Below are 27,895 nucleotides of genomic sequence, written 5' to 3'. Positions count from 1 at the left end.
ATCTCCGAGGTCACATGTGACCGACCACCTACTCCCCAAACTCGAAGTACCTTCCCATCCTCTGTCAGTTGATGGTTGAAAAGGACAAAAGAACCAAAGTAAACCAGCTGAAGCAAACACTGGAGAGTCTGAAAGAGGGGACATCAGGCATGGCTGGTTCCAGGAGCACCCACGGTGTCATGAGAACCCAGTTCCTCTCCATCTCTCCTTCCTGTTCTCTGTGTTGGCTTTGTTCACAGGACTAGTCCCTTGTTGTCTTTTACTCCCTCCAGGATTCAAGTCCAGCAGGAAAGAGAAAGCCCCTCATCTGCTCAACCTAACACAAGTTAGGATCAGCTCTCACTGAGCACAGGTAGTCTTCTTGGGACCCGTGTCATCCCCGAACACATCACCGTGGCCGTGAGGACTTCCTGCTGTGATGGGAAGTGCTTAGATAAGCAGATCAGTCCCAGAGCCGGAGGTCCCATCAGTTCCACCCAGGCGAGTGTTCTGAGAATGCACGGGGAGGATTTCCTGCTAAAGAAACTCCAGTGATTGTTGGCAGAACGAGGAAGAGAATAGACGATGCAGCAGCATGCGTCCACCACGCTCCCCACGCTTCCTGCGGCATTCGATCTCGGTGCTCTTGAAATCCCGCATTGCCGTCTTCCCCCACGCAGGGCTCCCCGAGCTCCCTTCTCTCTCACGGCTCCTCCTCTGTCTTCTCTTCATCCTTCTCACCTGGGAGGAAGGGGGTGGTCCACAGCTGTCCAACCCTATCCCCTCAGCTTGACCACGTGGAGGTCACACTCAACTTGCCATCACCTTCTTGGTGCCTTTATCCAGCTGTTCCCTCACCCAGAGCATCGTCCCTCTTCCCACCCCTCCTCTCTCCATGTCCACGTCCTCTGCGTCCTGCTTCAGATACCTCTTTGTGAAATCTTCCATATCTAATTTCCTTCAAGGCAGAAATAAACTCCCCCTTTCCTCTAAACTCGTATCTTTAGCCTCTCTCGAAGGTAGAATTTTCTGCTTTCTTTATTGTTATCCATTGAAATATGTATGTGTGTCACTGTTGGCTCTTAGCTCCTTGACGACGAGAATGTCATTTATCTTTGTTCCTCACATAGTTAAGAATATTTAAAAGGAAATCCAGATCAAGTGGTTCTTCGGGGCGTGGGTATTTTCATTGCTGCTGGTGGTGTCTGTCTGTCTCCCTCCCTTCCTCTCTCTCTCTGCCTGTCTCTCTGCGTTTTGGTACAGACACACTCTTCATGAAGGGAAGAAATGAGGTGGATTTCTTTCCCCAAAGTGCCTTTTCTTAGAAAGGAAAACAAACGTCCCTCGTCTTTAAAAGTGCCTCCAAGATTTTTCCCTTCCAATGACTGGAAGGGAAAAAATCTCGGTGCACATCCAGGGTCTGGACGTACACCTGGATTCAGGGCGGCGGAACTTTCAGGTCAGACCCCCGCTGACCTCTGCGCCCGCCCCAGCCTTTCGCGCAGGCCCAGCCCCCCGGGGGTGGAGCCGCTCCTCCCCCACCCCCTCGCAGCGGGTCCTTGATAAACCCGGAGCCCGGCCAGAGCGCCCGCCCCGTGCCGCCGGAAGGAGGGCGGCTCCGCAGCGTGTGTGCCCCTCGCCATGGCGGCGCCGTCGCGGCTCCTGATACGCGGTGGGCGCGTGGTCAACGACGACTCCTCGCAGGTGGCCGACGTGCTGGTGGAGGACGGTCTGGTGCGGGCGCTGGGGCGCGACCTGCTGCCGCCCGGGGACGCGCCGGCCGGGCTGCGGGTCCTAGATGCCGCCGGCAAGCTGGTCTTGCCCGGCGGCATCGACACGCACACGCACATGGAGTTCCCCTTCATGGGGTCGCGGTCCGTGGACGACTTCCACCAGGGCACCAAGGTACCCGCCTCGCCGCGCCCTGCACCCCGGGATGCCCGCCGAGTCCTCAGCCGCCTCTGAGGCTGCCCCCCGGGGTCTGGCCGGGCCGGCTCGCGCCGGCGTCGCGCGGGGGCCTGAGGGGGCGGGAGCGAGGCGCCGGGGCCTGAGGGGGCGGGAGCGAGCCGCGGCGGCCTGAGGGGGCGGGAGCGAGGCGCGGCGGCCTGAGGGGGCGGGAGCGAGCCGCGGCGGCCTGAGGCGGCGGGGGCGAGGCGCGGCGGCCTGAGGCGGCGGGGGCGAGGCGCGGCGGCCTGAGGCGGCGGGGGCGAGGCGCGGGGGCCTGAGGCGGCGGGGGCGAGGCGCGGGGGCCTGAGGGGGCGGGGGCGTGCCGCGGCGGCCTGAGGGGGCGGGAGCGAGGCGCGGCGGCCTGAGGCGGCGGGAGCGAGCCGCGGCGGCCTGAGGGGGCGGGAGCGAGGCGCGGGGGCCTGAGGGGGCGGGAGCGAGGCGCGGCGGCCTGAGGGGGCGGGGGCGTGCCGCGGCGGCCTGAGGGGGCGGGAGCGAGGCGCGGGGGCCTGAGGGGGCGGGAGCGAGCCGCGGCGGCCTGAGGGGGCGGGAGCGTGGCGCGGCGGCCTGAGGGGGCGGGAGCGAGGCGCGGGGGCCTGAGGGGGCGGGAGCGAGCCGCGGGGGCCTGAGGGGGCGGGGGCGAGGCGCGGGGGCCTGAGGGGGCGGGGGCGAGCCGCGGCGGCCTGAGGCGGCGGGGGCGAGGCGCGGCGGCCTGAGGCGGCGGGGGCGAGGCGCGGCGGCCTGAGGCGGCGGGGGCGAGCCGCGGCGGCCTGAGGGGGCGGGGGCGAGGCGCGGGGGCCTGAGGGGGCGGGGGCGAGGCGCGGCGGCCTGAGGGGGCGGGAGCGAGGCGCGGGGGCCTGAGGGGGCGGGAGCGAGGCGCGGCGGCCTGAGGGGGCGGGAGCGAGGCGCGGGGGCCTGAGGGGGCGGGAGCGAGGCGCGGGGGCCTGAGGGGGCGGGAGCGAGCCGCGGGGGCCTGAGGGGGCGGGAGCGAGCCGCGGGGGCCTGAGGGGGCGGGAGCGAGCCGCGGGGGCCTGAGGGGGCGGGAGCGAGGCGCGGCGGCCTGAGGGGGCGGGAAAGAGCCGCGGCGGCCTGAGGGGGCGGGAGCGAGGCGCGGCGGCCTGAGGGGGCGGGAGCGAGGCGCGGCGGCCTGAGGCGGCGGGAGCGAGGCGCGGCGGCCTGAGGCGGCGGGAGCGAGCCGCGGCGGCCTGAGGGGGCGGGAGCGAGGCGCGGGGGCCTGAGGGGGCGGGAGCGAGGCGCGGCGGCCTGAGGGGGCGGGAGCGAGGCGCGGGGGCCTGAGGGGGCGGGAGCGAGCCGCGGCGGCCTGAGGGGGCGGGAGCGAGGCGCGGGGGCCTGAGGGGGCGGGAGCGAGCCGCGGCGGCCTGAGGGGGCGGGAGCGTGGCGCGGCGGCCTGAGGGGGCGGGAGCGAGGCGCGGGGGCCTGAGGGGGCGGGAGCGAGCCGCGGGGGCCTGAGGGGGCGGGAGCGAGCCGCGGAGACCCGAGCGGGGTCAAGGCGCCCACGCTGAGCTTCCTTCTTCTAGGTGGCCCTCCTCGGTGGTATCAGCCCGGCTTTGGCCAAGCCAAAGGAGCAAGGGCTTCTTGCAAAGTGGAAGTATCGATACCCTTAAGGTCTAAAATGTCACTCACGGATGCGCGGGTTTTTCCTCGTGGGCCACGCCCTGGTGTGTGTGAAACAGATCGGGCTGTTTAGTGCAGGTACAGGCTGCAAACACTTTCAGAGCAGTTTTGAGGATATATCCGTTACCCAACCGATTTCTAACCGTTTTACTCTCCTTACACCTCTCTCCCTCCACGTTCCCCAGCCCTCTAGGATAGACCAGAATGTTTCACAGAAAAAAGAACCCTCTGACCCAGAGAGAGGGGTCTGGGGCAGGCTGCTGACGCCAACATTTGCAAAGCGTCCTCCTATTTACTAATTATCAACCTTTATCATTAGGCCAATGGTCAAAGTCGTTTGTAGGAAGGATCGTTATCTGTTTTGAAGAGTATTCATTTTTCTCTCTTGCTAAAACGTGAAATTTGCTAAATTTCATTGAATTTATGTTGACATTTAAAATACGTTTTTTTAGATATCCAAGCAATACACGATTATAGACAATTGGAAAAAAATAATAGGAAAGTAGAAAGAGGAAAAGTATTACCCATAATCTCCCAGTCAGTGACAACCCATGTTTTGGTGTATTGTCTTTATGGTTTTCATATGCTTTATTTTACATAATTGAGGTTGTATTGTGCATGTGTGTATGAATGTGTGTACCTGTATTACAAAAGTTTTGTAACCTGTTGTATTCAATTATAGTACAGGCACTTTCTGTTATCACAGACTCGTCATTCACTAAGTGCATTGCTGATGGCAGGGCATTCCATTGACACCCCCGTTTGCCAAGTGGGGACCTGCTGACCATCAGTCACCAGACCCACTAGCGTTATTCCCCCTCATTATTTCCCTTTCTCTGATCAGGGTTCCAGATGAAGCAGCCAAGAAGAGGGGTTAGAATGTTGCCAGGGCAGGACATTCCTTCTCATTCTCAAGTTTATCTGTGCATGCCCCAAGACCCTGGGAGGTGGTTCTTAGTTTTCTATCTGTTCTTGGCCATTCTGGGATTCCAGTGTGGAGAGATTTACGGTTCCATACTTAGAAGGCAGGTTTTTGTAGTATATATATATATATATATATATAGTCTGTTCTCACCATTTGAAAGAACTTACTCACCAGTTGATTCTGTAGGCGTTTCTGTACTTAAAGGTTGTCAAAACATTAAAGGAAAACATGTTTTTCATGAGCTTAGGATCACAAGCGGAAAATGATATGGTCCGAGATAAGGTCAAAGATTTAGCAAAGACTAAATTCACGTGGAACATTAAACAGTACTCACAAAAGGGCCAAGTTGCAAAAGTCTACTGCAAAATTGGTTGGTTGAATCCCAGGACATCCCCATCCCCCAAACAGATGAGGCTCCGTAAAATGGAACCAGCCAGGTAAATACAGATAAACATGAGCATTAAAGTATTGGCCTGAGTTCTGAAAGAAGGGCATTGTGGAGTTATTTTGTCCTCTTTTCTAGAGTCTTCACGATAATTCCCAAGGCAATGTTGATGGAGTTTCTGGTTTGGGGAAACAGGGACAAAGAAGTCTTTTGTAAATGCTCATCATACTATATACCAAACTTGAAAAACATCTTATGAATACTGTTAAGTAACATTTCTTTATCAAGTCCGTGCTATGTACTAGACACTGTGCTAAACTGTGCATTGTCTTCCAACAATCCCAGGTGCCATTGTCTACTCTTCGCAATTGAAGAAACTGAAACTTAAGTCACTTGCCCAAGGTCGCACACCTGGTAAGTGGTAGAGTGGCTCTTCAAATTCAGGACTGCCTGCCATCCCTAGAGCTCTTACCTACTAGGTTCTCTTCCTTTCTGAAATGATGATTGAAAAAAAGTCTAATGTTTAGATTCGTCAGAATGGCAGTAGGTAGATGAAAAAGCTGTAAATGTAAGGTGTGTGTTACTGTGAGAAGTCTTTTGTCAAAGACAGAGCAAAGTCATCTTTCAGAAATACACTAGCCCTTCTTTACCTTCCCGACACTGGAGGCAGTTAAGGTTGTCAAAATAAATACACATGTCATGGTGTGGGTTTGTGAGACATTTATACGTGCATTTATAGCCACATCATCCCTAAGGCTACAGAAATGGGTACCTTAAGTACAGAAAGCCATAAAGTAAGAACGATATATCATGCTTTCAGGAGATGGGCCCCCAAAGGTTAGACCAATAGCTGTGTGCTTCCTGCAAGCATAATGCTAATCATTTATAATATCTGACAAACAGAAGGGATACTATTTGTGGTGGTCTATGTATTGATCACTAGATTGTGATGGACCCCAGTTTTAAAAATGAAATATAGGTCAACCAAAGGTTACATATTTTGGAAATCTAATTCGTGTCAGAGGTAGGTTTAAAGCTTATAATTGATTTAGTTAATTACAGGTAAAAGCTTTCCATCTGATGTAAGTAATGGAAATAGCGTTCTGCTTTAAAGAAATCATATTTCATTTTGTTGGTCTAGACTGGCTGTACAGTGGTCTTCCAGTAATTCAGTATCCATCGTGAAAGACAGTGGGACTTTTTTATTCAAATGGGTATTGAAAATTAGATAAACTTGAAGGAAATACGACTTTGCTTTTACTACATCCTGTGATATGAGAATGAATTAAAAGGACTTGGCCAGTCTTCAAATATACGTATTTGTATTCAGACATAGATACAGCTTGGCGTGGGTGGACTCACATTGAAAACCTGGCAGCATCAGTAGCTGGCAAAAGGATCTTTTTTTTTTTTTTTTTTTTAATTGAGAAAATGCAGAACACTTTTTTTTGTAAAGGACAAAAAGTCCTCAAAATTATCAAGAGAGAAAATTATACTTTGCTCTGGAACATTTTGGTAAAATGCCATGGAGGTGATTACTTATCATAAGACAGTGGAAGGTACATGATTAAGCACATATTTATGGTTGTATTTATAGAGCTTCCTCACCTGGTAGAAGAGCTGTGATTCAGAGAGCTTGGTTACAAACCAAATCCCTTATTTTGTTTCTTGCCGGCGCTCCAGGATGGTTTTCAGAAGCTGTGCATGCTGACTGCATGACCTTGGGCAAGTCACTTCCTCTACTGGTGTTGTCAGCATTTCCGTATCTGTAAAACAAGGCAATAGTTAGAACATCTCGGATTAAATTTTTTTTCTAAGTAATGAAAAATACATATATTTATCATTCAGGAAAATGCTGGAGCATTATATTCGCTGATCATACATAGTTGAATGAAGACACTGCTTTTTTTTTTTTTAAAAAGGAAAATACAGAAGAGTATAAAGAAAAATAATATATAAATCATCTATAATTTCAGCATTTTGCTTTTAACATTTTCCTTTCAGATTTTTCTTTTTGGGGGCACATATAAACATTTTTCCTTCTACTAAATGGTGCGTACACTTTGGAATCAGCCTTGTTCGTTAAACCTTTCCCCCACGGCCTTCACTGTTGTCAGAGAACGTGATTTCTGTGGCCTGTTGACATCTCCGAGGCCAAGTCCCAGATCTTTCTCTCTGGTCTTGTATCTCTTCCGCATCAGGCTTCCATTTCTGCCCATCGACAATGAATGTCCCACAGGCGCCTCAAACTTCAAGTGCTCGACCCATTTTTCATCCTCTGTTTCCCCAACTGTTAACAGCTCCACTCTCATCTTGTTCGTGTTGGACATTTTGGTGGTTTCCAGCTTTTTTTGGCTTGTGCATAACAATGTTGTGACGTAATTCATCACTCAGATTCCTGATGATTGACGTAGAAATCACCCCTCAGGGTGAAATGCCTGGGCCAGTGAGTGTTAGATCCTTCCTAAAGGAGTCTAACATACATCCAAATTGCCTTTCAATTTATGCCCCCCTCACAGCAGTACATCCTAATTCCCATCTCACTGCATCCTAGCTAATTGTGGATATTGACTTTTTTAAAATCTATGCTAATTTAATAGGAAAAACATAGAATTCCGTAATGTTTTTAAACAAGCATTTCTTTAATTGCTTGTAAGGCTGAGCTTTGAACATTCTTGTGTTAATAACTTCCATGTTCCAGCTGTAAGAGTGTATAATTCTGTCATTTCCTTCAGTGGCTATTTACTGATTACAAAGTTAATCTTTGCACTAATCAGAGGAAGAAAATCATCTCAAAGATTAATTTGAAACCACTTGACATTAAATAGGGCTTTGGGCCTATTGAAGGTGTTGTGTGTTAGGAATCCTTTCACTGAATTTTACAGAATCTGGGACTTGCCTTCTTTCAGTTTTCATACTTGAGTTTTGCAGGCTTTTCACTTCCACTGCTTGTTTTCTCCCTCATTTATCTGGACTGCATGCCTTCAGTGTCTGACAGGGGTAGTCAGGATTCAAGGTTTCCTTGACGTTGCTGTCGGGAAAGAAAAATTTTTCCTCTAACCTCTTATGTTTAGTTTTTGGGGGCCCACAAATTAGACTGACAAAAGACAGATTCACAAGAGAAAAGACAGATTTTTAAAATTCATGTACATGCAGTGCAAGTTCACAGAAAAATGTGCTTCAAGGAGGCAGTTAGAATTTGGGGCTTCTATATCACCTTAACAAGGGAAGGGGAGGGGAAGAAGGGCACTTACGGAAAAGCAAATGACTTTTAGGAAAGACCAGTGGGTTCTTAGGGGAATAGATGGAGATACGATAGTTCATGACGAGGTCTATTTAGGTGCAGTGCAGGCTTCTAGTCTCAGGTGCTAAGAGTCATCTTCCTGGAAAGGCATTTATGACAATTCAGTTCTTTTGAAAAGCTCTGCTTTTAGGCAGGTAAGGGAGTTCAGGAAAAAAAGCCTATTCTCAAATGCCTTCAGCTCAAAATGATTTTTATGCCACGGTGGCACATTCTGGACCTTGTCACTGCCGTCTAATATGGAATAACCTTAAGCTAAGGAATTTTCAAGTTGATAGTTGTTCCGTGAATTCAGTCAACAAATAGTTCTTGGGAACCCACTACGAGCCAGGCATTATGGTTGGCGTTATAGAGATGAAAACTGTGGTCTTTGCTCGCAATGGCAGACAGACTGGAGGTATATGGGGTTCTAATTTATCTTGGCTTTAATAATAAATTATATACAGTGGACTTTTGGACTTGTAGACTTAACTTGGACAATTTGTGACTATTTTTGAGTGAACAATTTTTGATCTGGCATTTCCCCTTGTGCTTAGTAACCATTTATAATTGCTGGCATCGCTGGGCTGCACTTCCAATAGGTGAGCCTCAGCAACTCCCCAGAGCCTTCTCCTCAACACCGTTCTGTGCTTTTTCTCAGATGTCAAGTGACAGTTGAGGGAGGACACTGCAATTTTTCTGTTATGCTTCATTGCATCTAATAGAGGAATTTCATGTTATAGTGAGAGTCATGCGTTCCTGAGCCCTGAGGATCTGTTCACACGTAAAAGCTTAAAATAAAACAAACCATAATCTTTTTTTAAAAACAGGAAATTATAGGAGGCATAGATATAGAAATAGGCTATAATTCTGTTTTGTTAAAAGTCCTCATTAACGCTGATGAGGTAATGGGCTTGGGACAAAACTGAGCATTCAGCTTTCAAGTGTGCTCAGAGTCTACATTCTACAATAACATTTTCATAGAAGGATTTCAGAAACCGCACAGCCAGGGCTAGCAATATTTTTGAGAAACAAAATCTCACATGAATATGCAACTTGCGCAGCTTTCCCACTTTGCTGTTGGAAAAGTGAACCATCTTAATTCTTCCATCTCATAATTTCTGGGAGACATTCATTGGCCTCTCTTCCTTTCTTCCTTAAACATTTAAAGAGTATTTATGTACCAGGCACTGTAACAGGCACAGGGCCTATGGAGATGAAACTACATCAGCTAAATCAGAATCTCTGGGGGGCAGGATAAAAGTTCCCTAGACCATGCCAGTGTGCAGCCAGGGTTAAGAGTCGCTGGACTAGGTAGAGAGGGGACAGGGAGAGAAGAGTATGGGTGACTTGTCTCTCCGAGGTGGAAAGGAACTCAGATCATGCAGGGCTTTATGGGCTGTGTAATAATTGTTTTCTTCATCGTGAGAGCAGAGGGAAGTCAATAACAGATTGGAAGTGGCCCAGACTAACTGGTCTAGTCTAGTCAGAAGATGAGGGTGGCACAGGGCAACGGAGGTGCAGACGCAGGAAGTATGGAGACTCATGGAGTATGTAGGGGAAGGGATAGGTTGCTGATGGATTGGATTTGGGGATGTAAGGAAGGGAACAGGTAGACGTCAAGGGTGCCTCTTGAGTCTGTGGTTTGCACAGTGGGATGGGTGATGGTGTGATGAATATTTCACATTTGGGGAGGCAAGGAGTGTGGAGAGGCACTGTGGAGGACATCTTTACAAAGCTGGATATGCTTCTAGAGTTGGAACGTAAACTGGGATCATGAAGTTTGTTCTCATAAGTCTTAGTGACTATGAGAAGTCTGAAAATTCAGCCACGTGTTTTTCTCCCTAAGGCTCAAATGTACTGTTGGATTTCTTTTTGTTTTATTTGGGTCGAGCAGGTCCTCTGATAAATTTTAGGGAAACAAAGTCACTTGTTCTAGGATGAGCTTAGAAATGAAAATTCAGTGACCCCATAAAAGGAAAGAAAATCCTTGGGATGCTTTCAATAATGATTTACAACCTAATACAGTCTTAAATAAAGTCTTGTGTTCTGTCATATTATGACCCCACTGTTGGTTAAGAGTTTATCCCAATTTATGTTCTATCACGTTTTCACGTAAGACAGCACATGCTCTTTTCCCCTCAAGACAAGGTTTTAGACAAATTGGAAGGTTTTCAAGGGAGAACAGCCAAAGTAATTAGGAGCTGAAAGAACTGATTTATGAGCCAAGATTAGAAAAGGCAAACGCATTTTGTTTGGCTACCTGACAAAGGAGAAGTCAATCAGCAATAAATACAAAGGAAACAATTAGGTTTTATATAAAAATATGAAAGAAATTTTCACCCTTTACTGGTTCTCCCTCCCCTAAACTCTCTTTATTCTTCAAATGTTGATCCTGGTGAACATTTTGTGAAGTGAATCTAGAAGCATCTGATGTTAAAAGCAATTCAGTGAATACTGAAAATATCCAAGGTGAGCTAGGAATGAGATGTTCTGCTGAGTTGGTTTGCTGGATAAAGTTAATTATCCCATGGCTAACAAGTGTGTGGAGGCCAAGAAGCACTGATATGGGCCTTTCCTTGTAACTCTTCTAGGGGCGCATTATTTCAATGGCAGGTGTCGCAGTGATGAACATCACATGAGCTTAATGAAGTTGCGTCTCATTTGTGAATTTACAATTTATAATTTGATGGGACTTGTTTTGTTTTGGTATGGCTTTGGGTTTCCTAAATGCTTGATTCATTTTACCAACCTATGCCTTTCTCCAAGTAATGATTCACTGATGACCTGGGGCAACAGGCTGGAAGTCAGATCACACTAAATGGAAGATGGGATAAGGGGGAATGGCCTGCATAGGGTTGAGGCCCAGAGTAGGCTGAATGTAAGACCTCCTGCTCAAAGCTGTATCCTCCTCCATGTTCCCAATGAGGATTTACCAGCTGTGAGACCCTGGAGAGTCATTTGACCTCTCTGAGCCTCATTATCGTCAACTGTAGAATAAGAAAAGCAATTTCTACCTCTCAGGACTATAGCAAGGCTTTGTTCAATGAGCTAACGTGTGTAAGATGCTTAACCCAGGACTGGGCATTTGAACAAGCTCTTCTTTCAAGAGGCAGATACTTCCCGGGAGGGGCAGGTCTCCTTCACAGCTCCTGGTGTCCCCTCTAATTGGGATTATAGAACTGCAGCTCTGGCACGTGGCTCCCTGGATCCAGTGGAAAGAAGGCAACGTTTCAGATCTTGAAATAATAGGGATTTGAGATAACTTTGGGCAGCCAAGGGACCCTGGATAACCAGAGAGAACCGAAGAGGCAGGAGGAAGAAAGGGGTTCCAAGGAGGCTGGGGCGCTGACTGTCCGGCCATTGTTTGCCAGGTCCCAGGGTAGCAGCCAGGATCCCTGCGGCAGGTGGATGGATAAAGCCCCAGGGGTTTGGAAAAAGACAGGTTCCGTTTTCAATCCATTGCCTAGGATTGGCCCAGGCTGTCCTGTCCCAGGCACTATAGTTTTTCTAGATCTGTTCCCATTTTGAGGGTGAGGAGAAGGAGGAAATTAGGGAGGAGAAACAGAACAAGAAGAAACCAAAGAAGACAAGTGGTTGCTCCTTTACTGTTCATTAGGGAGATAGAGCATTTGTGATAAATCCTTATTTATGGGCTTTTAAATGATAGCCCCAGGAATTTCAATTTGCTGTAGTTTAAAAAGAAAAAAAAATGGCCATTTGACCATCACATCTTCAGTCTCATAAGAGGCCCATCGAAGTTGAACTACTTAATTTATATGGCATATGCATGCATACCTGGATTTGTATCACATATATGTAAAATCTTTATTTTTTTCTTCTTTTGAAAGTTAGGCTTTGTTATAGAAAATGTAGCAACTACTGAAAATAAAATTGAACTAGAGGAAAATTAAAAGGATCTGTAGTCACTCCACCCAGAAACAGCCACTGGCTCAGACCTGTTTTGTTTTCTTGCTAAGGGTTGGTATGTTCTGGAGCATGTTGCCATGGCGTCTCTCTCTCTCTGGTTATTTCCCCTGACCTTGGGACCCCTCTGGCCTCCTCTGCAAGGTGACTGCCACATCTTTCTCCTGCGTTTGAGTGCTCTTGTGCTCGGGGCTGCGTTTCTCTGTCTGCAAACACACAGAGTGGACATGTGCCTGAGCACCTCATGCTCAGGGTGCTCTCCGCAGAATTCATGCTCCCTCCAAAGACCAGATCGGCTGCCCTCCTCTGTCCCCTCATCCGCCACCTCTCAGTCACTCCAGCCAAAATCAGCTCCTGGACTCCCGTCACCCCCGCAGCCAGCCAGCCACTGCCTTGCCCTCTGGGAACCATTGCGTCACACATCCCAGTCATCTTTTTTTAAAGTACAGTTGGTTTACAGTAGTATGTTGGTTTCAGGTGTACAGCATAGTGAGTCAGTGTTTTTGCAGATTATACGCCATTATAGGCTATTACAAGATAATGGGTATAATTCCCTGTCCTGTACAGTATATCCTTGTTGCTTATCTGTTCTATACATAGTTGTTTGTATCTCTTAATCCCATACTTCTTATTTGTCCCTCCCCATCTTCCTTCTCTCCTTTGATAACCACAAGTTTGTGTTCTCTATCTGTGAGTCTGTTTCTCTTTTGCATGTACATTCTGCCCTTTACTACTTTTCTGCTGATGCTTCCTCACGGACCCTTTTCTCAGAGTTTCTCCCCTGCTGTCAACTGTTACTGAAAGCACTGGCTCTGGAGCCCAATGACCTGCGTCCAATCTTGCCTTTGTTACTCTCTAGCTGTGAGATGTGGGGAGTTATTTCATGGTGCTGTTCTCAGTTTCCTCAACCCTGAAAAGGGGTTAACAATACGACCTGCTGCAGAGCTGATGAGATGGTTAAAACACTTAGGACATCAGAATAGTTCCTGGCACATAATAAGCACTCACTACAAGTTAGATACTATTATCCTTATTGGCAACTGCACATTTATGTCCTAATGCTAATTCAAATCCCAGCTTCCTCTGACCTGTTTCCTTCCTCTGAATTCCCAGGAGTCTTTTCCTCTTCTAGGGAGCTTAGCAATTTTAACTTCCCTTTAGCAATTCCTATACCACATTTACTATGGAAGTGTACTTGCTACCTATTATTACCATCTGATTATTTGATTATAATTGTTTGTGCATGTTTCTGTCTCCCCCTCTAGACGGTCTGATAATTTGTGTGTGTCTGATTATTAGTGTGTCACATGGTGGAGTGACCAGGTGAACCACTGGGGGGTCCAGTTTCTTCCGTTTAGTCCCTTAGTCCTTGCTCTGTACAAGATCAAGAAATGGGCAGATCAAGAAATGGACAGTGTCAAAACACAAGAAACTGGTGATGTTGGTTGCTTCCTGGAAGTCAGAATTGGAGGGAAGACTTTTCTTTGCATTGTGTGTAACAGCCCACTCACTCCCTGTAATGGCTTACTTGGGTAGACATTTTTTTGGTAATAATTTTATTAAGATGTAATTGATATACAATACCAGTTAGCCATTTAGAGTGTACAGTTTAATGTTCTTTAGTATATTCACAGAGCTGTGCAACCATCACCACAATCAATTTTAGAACATTTTTATCTCCCCAGAAAGAAGCCCATACCCTTTAGCTATCACCCCAACTTTCCCCAACCCCCCTGGCTCCAGGCAACCACTATTCTACTTACTGTCTATGGAGTTATCTCTTCTGGACATTTCATATAAATGGAATCATATGATATGTGATCTTTTGTGACTGGATTCTTTCACTTAGCATCATATTTTCAAGGTTCATTCAAGTTGTAGCAAGTGAATCAGAACCTCATTCCTTTTTATGGCCAAATAATATTCCATTGTATGAATATACCACATTTTGTTTATCCATTCATCAGTAGATGGGCATTTGGGTTGTTTCCACTTTTTGATTATTATGGATAATGCTGCTCTGAATATTTGTGTACAAGTTTTTGTGTGGACATGTTTTCATTTCTTTTGGGTATATACTTAGGAGTGGAATTGATGGGTCATATGGTAACTCTCTGAGGAACTGCCAAACTCTTTTCCAAAGTGGCTGCATCATTTTATTTATATTTCTACCAGCACTGTATCTAGTTTCCCCACATCCTGCATGTGATAGACATTTAATATGGAAAGAATTGCTCTTTAAGCTTGATTTTCTAGTTCAGTAGACACTAAAAAAGTACTTTCTTCCAACACTTTAATTAACAGCACTTTCTATTAGAAAAATGCCCTTCAGCCTCAAGGGATATCTGTCAGAAGACATTTTAGAAGGAAGAAGGTGAGAAGGTTAATCTGCATTCGAATAAAAATATAGAGCCTAAGGGATTTTTTCTGGTATTGTCATTATACCAATAGGGATTTCTTAAGAAAGGCAAATATGCATTGTTTTGCCACGCATAAGGCAATTGTTATCGAAAGATAAAGTACAGGATCCTGTATAAATAGTGAGATTTCTGAGAGCAAAAAGAGTTGGAGTGGGACCAAGTGACTTAAGGACAAATAAAAATCCATTGAAGTAAGCAAGAACAAGGAGCTAGAATAGAGCTCATGTAGCAGCTGGGACCTTGGGAGCACTCGGCATGTCTGGGGGCCTGTGAGTGGGGGGGAAGGTGACAGGGGTGCAGACCTGGGAGGGAAGCTGGTGGCACTCCCTTCTTTGTTGTAACATGACCATGTTTCTGGTGGTGAGATGAGTCAATGTATGAAAAGTGGGGAAATGCCTGATTCTAAAGCAGTGGTGCAAAGGCTCATCACTCATTGTGGGCTGAAGCTTTTGAAGCACTTACTGTGAGTCAAACACGGTATTAAGCACTTTATATACGTCACCCCAGTTTAATCCTCCCAACAACCCTATGGTTCAGGTACAATTATTGTCCTCACTTTACAGGTTAGGAATCAAAGGCACACAGAGGTTAAGAAATTGCTGTCTACACTCCCATGTTCATTGCAGGATTATTCACAATAGTCAAGATATAAATAAATTAACGTGTCCATCTGTGAATGAGTGGATAAAGGAAATATGGTGTATGTGTACAATGGAATATTATCCAGAAAGAGGGAAATCCTGCCATTTGTGACAAAGTGGATGGACCTTGAGGACATTGTGCTAAGTGAAATAAGGCAGACAGAGAAACCCAAATATTACATGATCTCACTTATATGTGAAATCTAAAAAAACCAAACTCAGAGAAACCAAGAGTAGAATGGTGGTTGCCAGGGGCTGGGGACGGGGCGCATGGGGGGAATGGGGAGCTGTTGATCAAAGGACACAGACTTCCAGTTATAAGGTGAATAAGTTCTGGGGATCAAATGTGCAGAATGTACAGAACAATACTGTACAAGGAAAGAAGGAAGGAACGAATTAAGGAAGGAAGGGAAGGAGGAAGGACGGAAGGAAGGAAGGAAGGAGGGAAGGAAGTGGTTAAGGAATTGCTCAGAGTACCATAGCTGATAAGTGCTGAATCTGAGCTGTGCCCTGGAACCAATAAGCCTCTTTGGTCGGTGCCCTTAACCAGTGCACTAGTATATCCCTGCCTATGTTTTTTTTTTTCACCTACATTGTCTGAACACAGCAGTTAAAACCACATTTAACCATCTTTTAATCTTAGTTTAAATAAAATCAAAGCCAGTAATTAGTCAAAGACGTGATTTAATAACTTAATAGTTTTTAATCCAGTTGTAATGTAACATAGTGTAACATGCCAGGGAAAATAGAAGCTTCGAGGCAGATCGCGCAGGGCCTTGTAGATCATGTTAAAAAGATTAAACCTATTCCAGAGGCAGTGAGAAGCATTCAGTTTTAAGTCTTGGAGTCAAGGGGCCCCATCTGTGCTTTGGAATTTCCCCCTAATTGCAAAAAGGGGTTTGCATTGGAGGAAGTAAGAGCAAAATTGGGGACATAAAGATCAAGCTGAGGGGTGACACTAAGACCAGAGCATTGGAGATGGATTAGAGGGGACAGCTGAGAATTAAGGAGTCACCAGTTGGTTGTGGGGAATGAAGGCGAGGTGGGAATCACGTGAGTCTCCCAGGATTCTGTGTGGAACACAGTGTAGTTAGAGATACAGTTCACCAAGATTGATTCTAATGAAATGGATTGTACAATGATGTTTTCTTGAGAAGAAAAATGTTTGAATCGTCTCTGTTTTTCCATTTTGGTTTTTCTTTACAGCCTTCACTATTTTCTTTGGTCAAAGCCATTTTCATTTCATCAGACGTGTCATTCTTTTTGCAGAAGCAATTCCAGCTCTTTGAATACTTCAAACTTTAATTTATGGGACATCTATTCATGTCTCTCTAGATCTTTTAAACAGGCAGCATCTTTGTGCAATTTCCTGGACCCATCAAGTTTGCCCGAGTGCTTGCAAATGCATGTTGTTCAAGGAGATAAATGACTCAACTAGAAAACTGTTGGCTAACCTGTTGAAACTCTCTTGTGATTCCAGGCTGCCCTGGCAGGAGGCACCACCATGATCCTTGATTTCGCCATTCCTCACAAAGGCCACTCACTCCCTCATCGAGGCCTTCGAGACCTGGCGAAGCTGGTCTGATCCCAAAGTCTGCTGTGACTACAGCCTTCATGTGGCGGTGACATGGTGGAGTGAGCAGGTGAACCACTGGGGGGTCCAGTTTCTTCCATTTAGCCCTTTAGTCCTTGCTCTGTGCAAAGATCAAGGAACAGGCAATGTCAAAACATAAGAAGCTGGTGATGTTGGTTGCTTCCTGGAGGTCAGAATTGGAGGGAAGACTTTTCATTGCATACTCTTTTGTACTGTTTGAATTTTGAATCATGTGAGGTATTATCAATTTAGAAAACTAAAAAAAATTTTAAAGCATATGAAGGTGGTAGGATAAATCCCTTATACTCATTCACAAAAGACTTTCCTAATATTTAATTCATGAATTGTAAATACTTTAAATGTAATTTTTAAAAGTACTGGACTTCTCAACTTCAACAATACAGGACGCTTTTAAGCAGTCTTTTCCCACAGATCAGAACTTTAGTTAGAAATGTTTTTAATATCTGGGAAAAAACCAAGGAAGCGACAGACTGGGAATGTGTTCAAGGCCTTCTCCCAGCTGTGCACTAACCTGGTGCTCTGCGAACATCAACACCTGGTCAAAGCATTTCAAAACAGAGCTTACACAACCTTCCGTATCTGCTAATTATTTAGGTCATGGCAGAAATGATAACATGATTCAGACAGAAAAGACAGTTTTGAGAGATGTTAAAATATGTTTATTTTTTTTCCCGTGAAAACATGTATGTGTACTTTGGAAGAAACTTTTACTTGTGGTTTAAATCAATAACATGTTTTTCCACATTGAACTTAATTCAGAACTCGTTTTGCCAGAAAGGGCTCACGGGATGACTTTATTTGAAGTTACCATGTAACTTATGTCCCTCCTTCCTTCCCAAATTTGGACTGTAGACACCAAGTTAATATAAAACAAGTAATCAGTCTTTAACAGATAGTTCAGCAAACATACTAGCAAGGTTTATAGTCCAGAGAAAAAGTTAATTTTTCCCCAGAAACGCCATTCTAACTGAGGCATCTTATCTCTTTCGTGCTTTTAGGGTCTTCCTACCTTCCTACCTTCCTTCTTCCCTCCCTCCCTCCCATCCTTCCTCTCTATCTCCCTTCCTTCTTTCCCTTCTCGCTTCCTCCTTTCCTCCCTCTCTTGTTTTATAAGATAGAGCAAAGGTGAAGATGTTTGCCCTTACCAGCGTTTCTCACACTTTAATATGCAAATGATTACCTGGTGAATATTGTTAAAGCACAGATTATGTTCAGTAAGTGTATTAGTTTGCTAGGGCCGCTGTAACAAAGAACTACAAATTGGGTGGCTGAAACAACAGAAGTGTACTGTCTCACAGTTCCGGAGGCTAAAAGTCTGAGATCAAGGTGTTGGCCGTGTTGGTTCCTTCTGAGGGCTGTGAGGAAGAATCTCTTTCATGCCTCTCACCAGCTTCTGGTGGTTTCCTGACAATCTCTGGTATTGTTTGATTTGTAGGAGCATCACCTGAATTTCTGCCATCATCTTTACATGATGTTGTGTGTGTGTGTGTGTGTGTGTGTGTGTGTCTAAATTTCCCCTTTTACTAAAGACACCAATCTATTGGGTTGTGGTCCACCCTGCTGACCTCATCTTTTTTTTTTTTTAAAGGTTTTTTTTTTTTTAAATTTATTTATTTTTATTTATTTTTGGGTGTGTTGGGTCTCCGTTTCTGTGCGAGGACTTTCTCTAGTTGCGGCGAGTGGGGGCCACTCTTCATCGCGGTGCGCGGGCCTCTCACTGTCGCGGCCTCTCTTGTTGCGGGGCACAGGCTCCAGACGCACAGGCTCAGTAATCGTGGCTCACGGGCCCAGTTGCTCCGTGGCATGTGGGATCTTCCCAGACCAGGGCACGAACCCGTGTCCCCTGCATTGGCAGGCAGATTCTCAACCACTGTGCCACCAGAGAAGCCCTGACCTCATCTTAATTAATTACATCTGCAATGCCCCTATTTCCAAATGTTGACCTGAAACAAATAGACTGCTGGGTATTTCTCCAGCAAAGATGGGTTTATTTGGGATCAGCAGAGAATTGCAGTTCAGGGTCTGCAAGCTTGGCCAGCCACGTGCAAGTCCCCGCAGGGCAAGGGAAGGAGCAGGCTTTCATAGAGGGGGAAAGGAAGCTGGGAGGGCTGTAGTAAACAAAGAGCCCGTGACTTTTCATTGGCTGAGCCCTTGCTAAGAAAGGAGTCTTTTTTTTTTTTTTTCCCCCCTGTGTTGATATGCAGGTGTGAGAGCTCCCCCTTCTGGTCTCCCGACATCCGCTTAATTGAGGTTTCTATTTATTAATTTTTTACACAAGTGAGGTCACATTTGGTACTGGGGGTTAGGACTTCAACATATGAATCTGGGGGGACACAGTCAACCCATAGCAGTAGGTCTGGGGCAGGGCCTGAGATTCTGCATTTCTAACAAGCTCCCAGGTGGTGCTGATGGTGCGAGAGCAATACAGTATAGTGAGACTTACCCATGGGTATGGATGTGGATGACAGGGACGTTTAACGAGGTCACCTTCAGAAAGGCTCTTCTACTCAGGGAGTAATAGGTATTTCATCTGAGCAATGCAGATTATAATTCCCTTTGGGAACCCCATCGTGTGAATATTCCAACAATGTTTAAAGCATTTTTTTTCTGACTATAAAAAATAATAGACTCATGGTAGAAAATATGAACTTGAAGCTTAAAAAAATGAGGCACACTATCCCAAGTCCTACCTTTGCTGTTGTCACTTAATGTACCTTGGAACCCATTCCATCATTTCAGTGATGACCACTCTCAACATTTTGGTGTTTGCCGTTCCTTTTCATGCATTTATTCATCCAACAAAAAGCTATTGAGTGGCCACTATGGACCAGGCACTCTTCTAGGATATAGCAAGGGACAAACTGTACAAAGGCCCTGCTCTTACGGGGTGGAAATTGTAGAGGAGGAGGCAGGCCATCAAGAAGTAACTATATTATATGCCAGGTGATAAAGCGCCATGGAGGAAAGTAAGGAAAATTAGTAAAGGAATAAATAGTGATGGAAGTGAGTAACTTAATATGTGATATTGTCATTTTTAAAACTTTACTGATTCAGTAGGGAAAAGTTGCGTTGTTTTAAAAAATAAATTTATTTATTTATGGCTGCGTCGGGTCTTCGTTGCTGCACGCGGGCTTTCTCTACTTCTGGCGAGCAGGGGCTACTCTTCATTGCTGTCTGTGGGCTTCTCATTGCAGTGGCTTCTCCTGTTGTGGAGCACGGACTCTAGGCACGCGGGCTTCGGTAGTTGTGGCACGCAGGCTCAGTAGTTGTGGCTCACGAGCTCTAGAGCACAGGCTCAGCAGTTGTGGTGCACCTGCTTAGTTGCTCCGCGGCACGTGGGATCTTCCCGGATCGAACCCATGTCCCCTGCATTGGCAGGCGGATTCCTAACCACTGTGCCACCAGGGAAGTCCCTATTTTGTACTTTTTAATCAGTAGGAAGGTTAACATTTTTTCCATGTTTATTAGTCATTTGTATATACTGTTTGAACTGTAACATTTTTTACCTAGAATGTTAGGGTTTTTCTTATCAAGTAGAAACAGCAATAACTCTTTTTAAATTTTTTATTAACTAAAAGCTATAATCCTATGTCTGTTATACATTTTTATGTTTTGTTGTATATTTTTGTTTTATATTTTATGTTATATATATATATTTATTTGTATGTGTGTGTGGGTTTTTGTTTTAACATGTAGAAATTCAAGCAATTTTATTTGATCAAGTCTTCTGACTTTTCCTTTGAAGTTTTTAGTCTTTGATGAGACTAGAATTGGACCTGCAAGGGCAATTACTAAGCTAGTTTTGATCTGAACTTGTCCCTTACCGTTGGTGTGATGTTACGATTTATAATAAGAAATGCATGTCTGGTCTTCGTTCCCATTTCCTGCACAGAGCTCCTAAAACCCCTGGAATTTCCTAAATGATGAGAACAACAAAAGTGTCTTTTATTATGTTAAAGAGGTGATTTTTAGACCGCACCTAAAGATGGGGGCTGATTGACCCAGGAGCCAACTGTATTATTAGAGGGTTGAAAATGTCAGTCCCAGCCAGCTGACCTCCGGGGAGGGCAGAGGGGCTGGAGTCTGGATCAGTTGCCAATGGCCAATGCTTTAATCAATCATGCCTGTGTAATTGAGCCTCCGCAACAACCTAAAAGGATAGGATTTGGAGAGCTTCCAGGATGGTGAGCAAATGGAGATTTGGGGAGAGTGGCGCTCTCAGAGAGGGCATTCAAGCCCCGTGCCCTTTCGCCATTCCTTGCCCTGTGACGTACCTCTTCCATCCAGATGTTCATCTATATCCTTTATCGTTTCCTTGTATCATAAACTGGTGATCCAGTAAGTAAAATGTTTCTCTGAGTTCTGTGAACCGCTTTAGCAAATTAATCGAACCCATGGAGGGGTTGTGGGAAGCTCTGACTTATAGCCAGTTGGTCAGAAGTGCAGGTGACAACCTGGACACCCCATAGCACTGAACGCTTAACTTGTGGAATCCAGTGCAGTCTACCTGGTGCAGGTAGATAGTGTGAAAATTGAGTTTAATTGTAGGATACCCCCCTGCTGGTGTCTGGAGAGCTGCTTGGTGAGGGTGGGGAACCTCCCCACCTCCACACATTGGAATCGGTGATCAGAACCTTTTAGTTGGCAACCCAGAAGGCTCCTGAGGCTTCTGACAGGTCCAGAGTCGCTCAACTCCCAGGAGCTGCCAGTGGCTCAGTCTGCATCTTCCACTACCTTCATCTCTGAACTCATCCTGTAGGTTCCAGATTTGACCCCAAACCCTTACTTCGCATTAGCTCTGATTCCTTCTAGAGACACAATTGCTTCTGTTGCTGCCAGTGGCTTTGTTTTCATGTTCTAGAATAATTTCTTCTCATCAGGAGATAGATGCTGAGAATTTCATCAAGTATAACAATGAAGTATTTGGGGGAAATACTATTAACTCTTTCATGATTTAAAAGTATCGTAGGGACTTCCCTGGTGGTCCAGTGGCTAAGACTCTGCACTCCCAATATAGGGGGCCTGGGTTCGATCCCTGGTCAGGGAACTAGATCCCACATGCCACAACTAAAGATCCTGCCTGCCGCAACTAAGACCCAGCGCAGCCAAAATAAATAAATAATTTTAAAAAAATAAAAAAATAAAAGTATCGTAGCAACAGCAATTCATCACATGAAATGAGGTCTAACCTAGGGGAAAGATCAAGACCTTAATTACATTTTTCTGGAGTTCAACTGATGTCCTTATTTTACTTCATTTTCTTCTGAATGCAAGATTTTGGAGAATGCTGATATTATCTTTAAATTAAAGAGTGACATTTTGTTGTGGTTTTTGTGCCCTTTTAGGTTAAAGAAGAAATGAAAATCCTTACCCAAGATAAAGGTGTGAACTCCTTCAAGATGTTTATGGCCTATAAAGATCTGTACATGCTGAGAGATGGGGAGCTGTACAAGGTCTTCTCTCGGTGCAAGGAAATTGGAGCAATTGCTCAAGTTCATGCAGAAAATGGAGACCTAATTGCAGAGGTAAGTAACTGCCTTCCAGAACTTCCACAGAAATGAAAATGGCCATAACTTAAGGTGAGGATGACTGGCCCCATGTAGGTAAATTCTTTTAATGGATTGGAAGAAAGGAAATTCAGAAACTAATTTTATGTGGCTTGGAAACACGTGACTTGAATTAGTTGCTGCCTGGCTCTGAGTTTTTTGCAGGTGGTATATGTATTGGAATGAGGAGTTCCCTTTTTCAAATCAGTTATTAGATCTCAGACAAGGTTTATTCTAAAAACACAAATATTTTTCTTTGAGTCCCTAGCATTTTTTTTTTTTAGGTAGCTCAAGCTGCTGGTTCAGAATGCCAAAGTGTGGACATCGGTGAAATCTGATGACTAAAGCAGTGCATTAGGTAGCTGTTTAAAGCCCCATTCTTTTCAGAAACTGGGTATTAAAATGTGCTGTGGAGGAATCTAGATGATATTTCTCATGTTAGTTCCATTATTAATGCCCGAAGGGTACACCATCTGCAAGATTTAAAGAGCTGTCTCTTACCCTTTATGTTAGCTGATCTTTCTCTCTCCCTGGGCTCACTTCCCATTAAAGTCAGTGAGATGGAGGCCCCATGGCCAGGATGGGGGGGGGTGTGGTGGGCAGGGGGGCTGATAAGAGGAAAGCATGAGCTGTAAGCTCAAACACACCAGGTTTAAACTGGACTCCTCCGCGTCCTAGCTGTGTGACACCAGGCGAGTGATGTTGACACTCTGAGTCTTGACTTCCTGCCTTTTTTGTAAGGAAGGAATAACACTTTTGGAGAGAGGAAATACTGGTCTAATATCACTCTGTGGATTGGGGGAGGAGGCAGTGAAGAGAATGAATCAGTAAAACGTAGAACTAATTACATAATAGCATGAGTCGCTTCATCAAGGATATAATATGGGGGACTAGAATACTTTGTTTTATTATATTTTGTTCTGAACCAATAAAAAGTCTTAAATATGGACACTACTTTTCAAAGACTGTAATTAGAACAGACCTCATTATCTTTGTCACCTTTTCAATCAAAATATTTTGATTGTGAAATATGTATATGAAAAATTAACACATGCTTTGAGAGTAGTAGATTATTTTTACCCAAAACACACACTGTCTATGCCACAGTCACACACACCTATACCTATTAGATCTAAAATAAAAGCCTGGCAGTGCATTCGTTTCACAACAAAATTATGGGAGTTGTCGTTAGTAAACCTTTCTCACCGGTGTGCATGTTCCTGCTGCCTTTTTTAGGGAGCGAAGAAGATGTTGGCTTTGGGGCTAACGGGTCCCGAGGGCCATGAGCTGAGCCGCCCAGAAGCGGTGGAGGCAGAGGCCACGCTGAGAGCCGTCACCATAGCTGGCGCCGTGAACTGCCCTCTGTGCGTCGTGCACGTGATGAGCAAGTCCGCAGCAAGGGTGATAGCAGATGCCAGGAGGGATGGTAATTCCCGAACTGTAGCCTCGCTTACAACTAGTACTGTTAGCTGAAGAGTAAGGTAAAATAACGCCAACCCCTGCTTTTGCTTATCAGAAAGTTGCCCATGAATTTCCACAACTTTTCTTTCTTTTTTATTTTGAATCTTTGAATTTTATTTTTTTATACAGCAGGTTCCTATTGGTTATCTATTTTATACATATTGGTGTATATATGTCAATCCCAATCCCAACGATTCTTCCTCCCTTTTTATTAGCATCCTTTCTGTGTTCTCGCAGTCTTACACGTCTGTCTGTTTCTGCCCTCTTCAGCCGCAAGCCCCGCCCTTCACACCACTAACTGCCAACTCTCCAGTGAACTTTACAGAAGCTTCCCTGGCTCTTAGGCACTTCCGCTAGCCCTTCCAGTACCTGAATCAGGGTCAGGCAGGGCACACAGTAGGTGCTCCACAAATTTCTTTTGAATCGAATTGATTCGTCTCACAGCAACTTGGTTGTTGGCGCGATTGAAGCAATTATCCAAATAGTGTTTTTATGACAATTATTTTAAGATTTTTAAAGCAAAGTTATGTTTACTCCAAATTGCTTAATTGCCTCACTTCTATAGTGTAATTTTATATGTAAACAGTCATCTTAAAAGAAAGAGAAAATCTCCTATTTTTGATAAGAATTGAACATGGAAATAATTTTATTCATTGGCCAGTACTGGGAAAGGAAGAATGAAAAACAAATGAGGTGTGTTTTATTCAGTACTTTAGACCCTTCTGGGATGTGGTACTGGTTTCTATCTCTCACTTTTAGGAACCTGGATAATCAGAAATCGTTGTGTAAATCATCCTGGCTATTTGTTTTTTAAACTGAAACTGGCTGCATTTTTATAACATGGATCTTAAAAACTATGAAAATAGATTTGGCATGTCTATAATTGACACTAAAATAATTTTTTTCAAAATTGCTTCTTGTTGCTTGAGTTTCAATAAGGATTTTGTGCAAGCTAAATGCATTTTTAAATGTAATATATCAGTATCGTGTACTAAGAGTCACCTCAGTTTCACACAGGAGTTAATAAGGTCTTACTACCAGCCATTTCTGGTTGCTTTTTTTCCCCACATATAGTATAATTTCAGTATAAAAGAGCATACCACTTCAAAAAGAATCTGTACTTCAATTTTAAGTTATAGCTTTAGGTTTTGCCACCAGATGGCGCCGTTGCTAGCTCTATGAAATTGGTTTTCTCTATTTGCTTTGCAGGTGGTGTACCGTGTGTCCCATAGCCTGTCAGTTAGGTCCGTAATGTCAGAATATGGTTTAACAAACAGCAAAATCAGCAGAAATGGTCAATCTTAACCCACCAGCAATCTGTGATTTTGCCAGTTGTGTCAGGAAACAGTTTCTCGATTAGAGTATTTATTTTGCATTGGGATAGAATTCCATTAGCAGCGGAGTAAGTCTAGGGAAGGTTTTAGAATGTAAATCGTAGGCAGAAAACTATTAAAATTAAATATGAATATTTTAATTTTATTTTAAATTATTTTTAAATATAATTTTATATTTTGAATATGTAAAACGTGTACCTGGCCCAAAAGTCAAAGTGATATATTAAAAGATATATTCTCAGGGATATCTTGCTTCCTTCCCTAGCTTCTTCATCACATACCCCATAAGTAATTATTTTTATTAATTTATTTCTGGCCTACCCTGTAGTGTTTCTCTTTATGAAAAAGGAACATATCTATATTTTTATTTCTCTTTCTTTCCTACTTGAAAGGTAAAATCCATAGTGTTGTGTATCTTGTTTTTTCCTACTTGAAAATATGTCCTAAAGGTCAGCTCATATTAGGTATAGAGAGCTTCCTCATTCTTGTTTACAGGTGCAGAGCATGCCACTGTATTTGTTCAACTAGTCTCTAATTATGGATATTTGGGTCGTTTCCAATCTTTAGCTGTTACAAATAGAACCACAGTGATGTCCTATGCCTATGCTATTTCATATTTGTGGAAGGTGTATTAGTCTCCTATTACTGCTGTAACAAATTACAGCAAACCTAATGGCTTAAAACAACACACATTTATTATCTTATAGCTCTGGAGGTCGGAAGTCTGCAGTCGGTCACACTGGGCTGGAAGCAAGGTGTTAGCAGGGCTGTGTTCCTTCTGGAGGCTCTAGGGGGTATGCCCTTCCTTGCCTTCTCTAGCTTCTAGAGACCACCTACATTCCTTTGTTCCTGTCTCCCTTCCTCCATCTTCACAGCCAGCAATGGTGGATGGAGAACATTGCATTATTCTGATCTCTCTCTTCTACTTTAAGGGTCCTTGGATGACATTGAACCCACCTAATTAATTCAGGATAATCTCCCTATCTCAAGATCCTTAATTTACTCACATCGGTGAAGTCCCTTCTGCCAAGTAGGGTTAACATATTCACAGGCTATGGGGATTAGGACATGGACATCTTTGGGGCACCATTATTGTGTCTCCCACAAAAGGGTAGCCTCAGGGTAGAGTCCTAGAAATGAGAACCTGGAAATGGTTCAAAGGGCAAGTGCATATCTACTTTTTGGACGTTGCTAAATCCCTTTGCAAAGGGGTTGTAAACATGAAATACTTAAAATGTCAGCCCAAATGATTTACCGTAATAACACTTGTGAAAATACTCTAACGCGCAATTTTCCGAGGCAGCAGAGGTCCAGAATAAATTAGCACGAGAGGTTGTTCCATCGCTGGCATGTGACCTCTCACAGGTGGTCAAGCAGTGTCAATCCATTCACATGGTGACTGCGTCAGCCAATCCAAGGGCAGATCCATGGGGAGTACAGAGTGACAAGAGCTGGTGGACACACTGACCTGTTATAGAAGATCCCTCTACTCTGTATGCATTTATCATCTAACGCAGTTTCTGAACATAAAAGAGCAAGATACATCTATTCATTGTTATCTTGTTTAAAGAAGAAAAAATTCAGCCTTATAGATTTGTAATATGAACATCTGTAGATACCTTTGCCAGCCCATTCCATCATCTAGGGCCTTGCCACTCAGAGTGTGGTCCCTGGAACACAGTGCTGACATCCCGTGAGAGCTCGTTAGCGATGCAGGTCCTTGGACCTCATCGCAGATGCACTGAATCAGAATGTGCCCTTATAACCAGAACCCCAGGTGATTCCTATGCGTATTGAATTTGAGACTCACTGCCCCAGGAGGCACAAAAGATACCCGATTAGTAACTGTCTCTATTGTAGTTGCCTAGCAATACAATGCTCTTATTACCTTGGATTTTATTGTTGAATTGCCAACTATATACCCCAAAGATAGCGACCTGAGGGTTAATGATTATAACAGCTAACTTTGTTGAGTGCTTAATATGTGCTTGGCACATATTTTAATATATCCTTTATCTCATTTCAAGTTTTATTATAGATTATCTCATCAATGCATTGTAATATACAATCTTTTTTTAAATTGTCATAACAATGCTTCAAGCTAAATTTTTTCACTGTTTTGTGACTGATGAAATTGAGGCTTGGAAAAGTTTGGTAAATTAAGCCCATGATCTCTTTACTAGTACGTGCTAAACCTGAAATTCAAGTCTATCCAACTCCAAAGCCCACATTTTTTATTACCCTCCACCCTGTTCCAGAAGAAATCAGTTTACAGAGTTGGGAAATGCAGATACCAAGTTTATATTTAATTGGTTTTGTTTATTGGCCTTACATTTTTAACAGATTTATTTAAAATATTGCCATCATTTTGTTATTTTTTTATCATTGTTAAAAGGAGAAAACATTCCAGAAATGGAAATGGTCAAGAATCTATTAAGTGAAGAGTAAACATCTTCTATCTCTCTCAGCTCAGTCCTTGGAACTAGCAATTTTTAACCATGTCTGTTTTTTTGGTGGTTTCCTTCAAATTTCTAAACCATAAATTTGTAAGTAGTGACTTATAAATTTTTGACAGTATCACTTGACTCTGAGTGATGAAAAAAGAACAGTCTAGCCTACATAAATCTTACCTCTCACCTCCTGAGTTTTGTTAGTAGTAAATGTTCACTTCAGGTAATATTACTTAAATTTATGTATTTTGGCTATTTTTTGTGTGTGGTATCTCTTTATTCTCTACTAGGCTGAGAAGGAATTGAGAGGCCCAGCATCACCCTCTCTGCCCCCTCCCGACTTCTTTCAGCCG

The 27,895-nt window shown here is 44.4% G+C and overlaps 1 protein-coding gene across 1 annotated transcript in view; it reads left to right on the top strand.

Annotated features, from left to right (window-relative positions):
• Positions 1 to 1,597: 1,597 nt before the first annotated feature.
• The window catches only part of LOC309653691 (dihydropyrimidinase-like), a 78,669-nt gene continuing 52,371 nt past the window's right edge, over positions 1,598 to 27,895 (top strand). The window contains 5 exon segments of the mRNA XM_082478536.1: positions 1,598 to 1,884; positions 16,617 to 16,679; positions 16,681 to 16,779; positions 22,097 to 22,276; positions 23,534 to 23,756. Of these exon segments, the coding sequence (XP_082334662.1) occupies positions 1,621 to 1,884; positions 16,617 to 16,679; positions 16,681 to 16,779; positions 22,097 to 22,276; positions 23,534 to 23,756 (829 nt within the window). The 5' untranslated portion in view covers positions 1,598 to 1,620.

Source organism: Balaenoptera physalus (genome assembly GCF_965194825.1).
Source record: "Balaenoptera physalus genome assembly, contig: HAP1_SCAFFOLD_884, whole genome shotgun sequence".
Taxonomy (NCBI): domain Eukaryota; kingdom Metazoa; phylum Chordata; class Mammalia; order Artiodactyla; family Balaenopteridae; genus Balaenoptera; species Balaenoptera physalus.
Note: the sequence above shows the minus strand (reverse complement) of the source record. Positions and strands in the feature narration are given on the sequence as shown.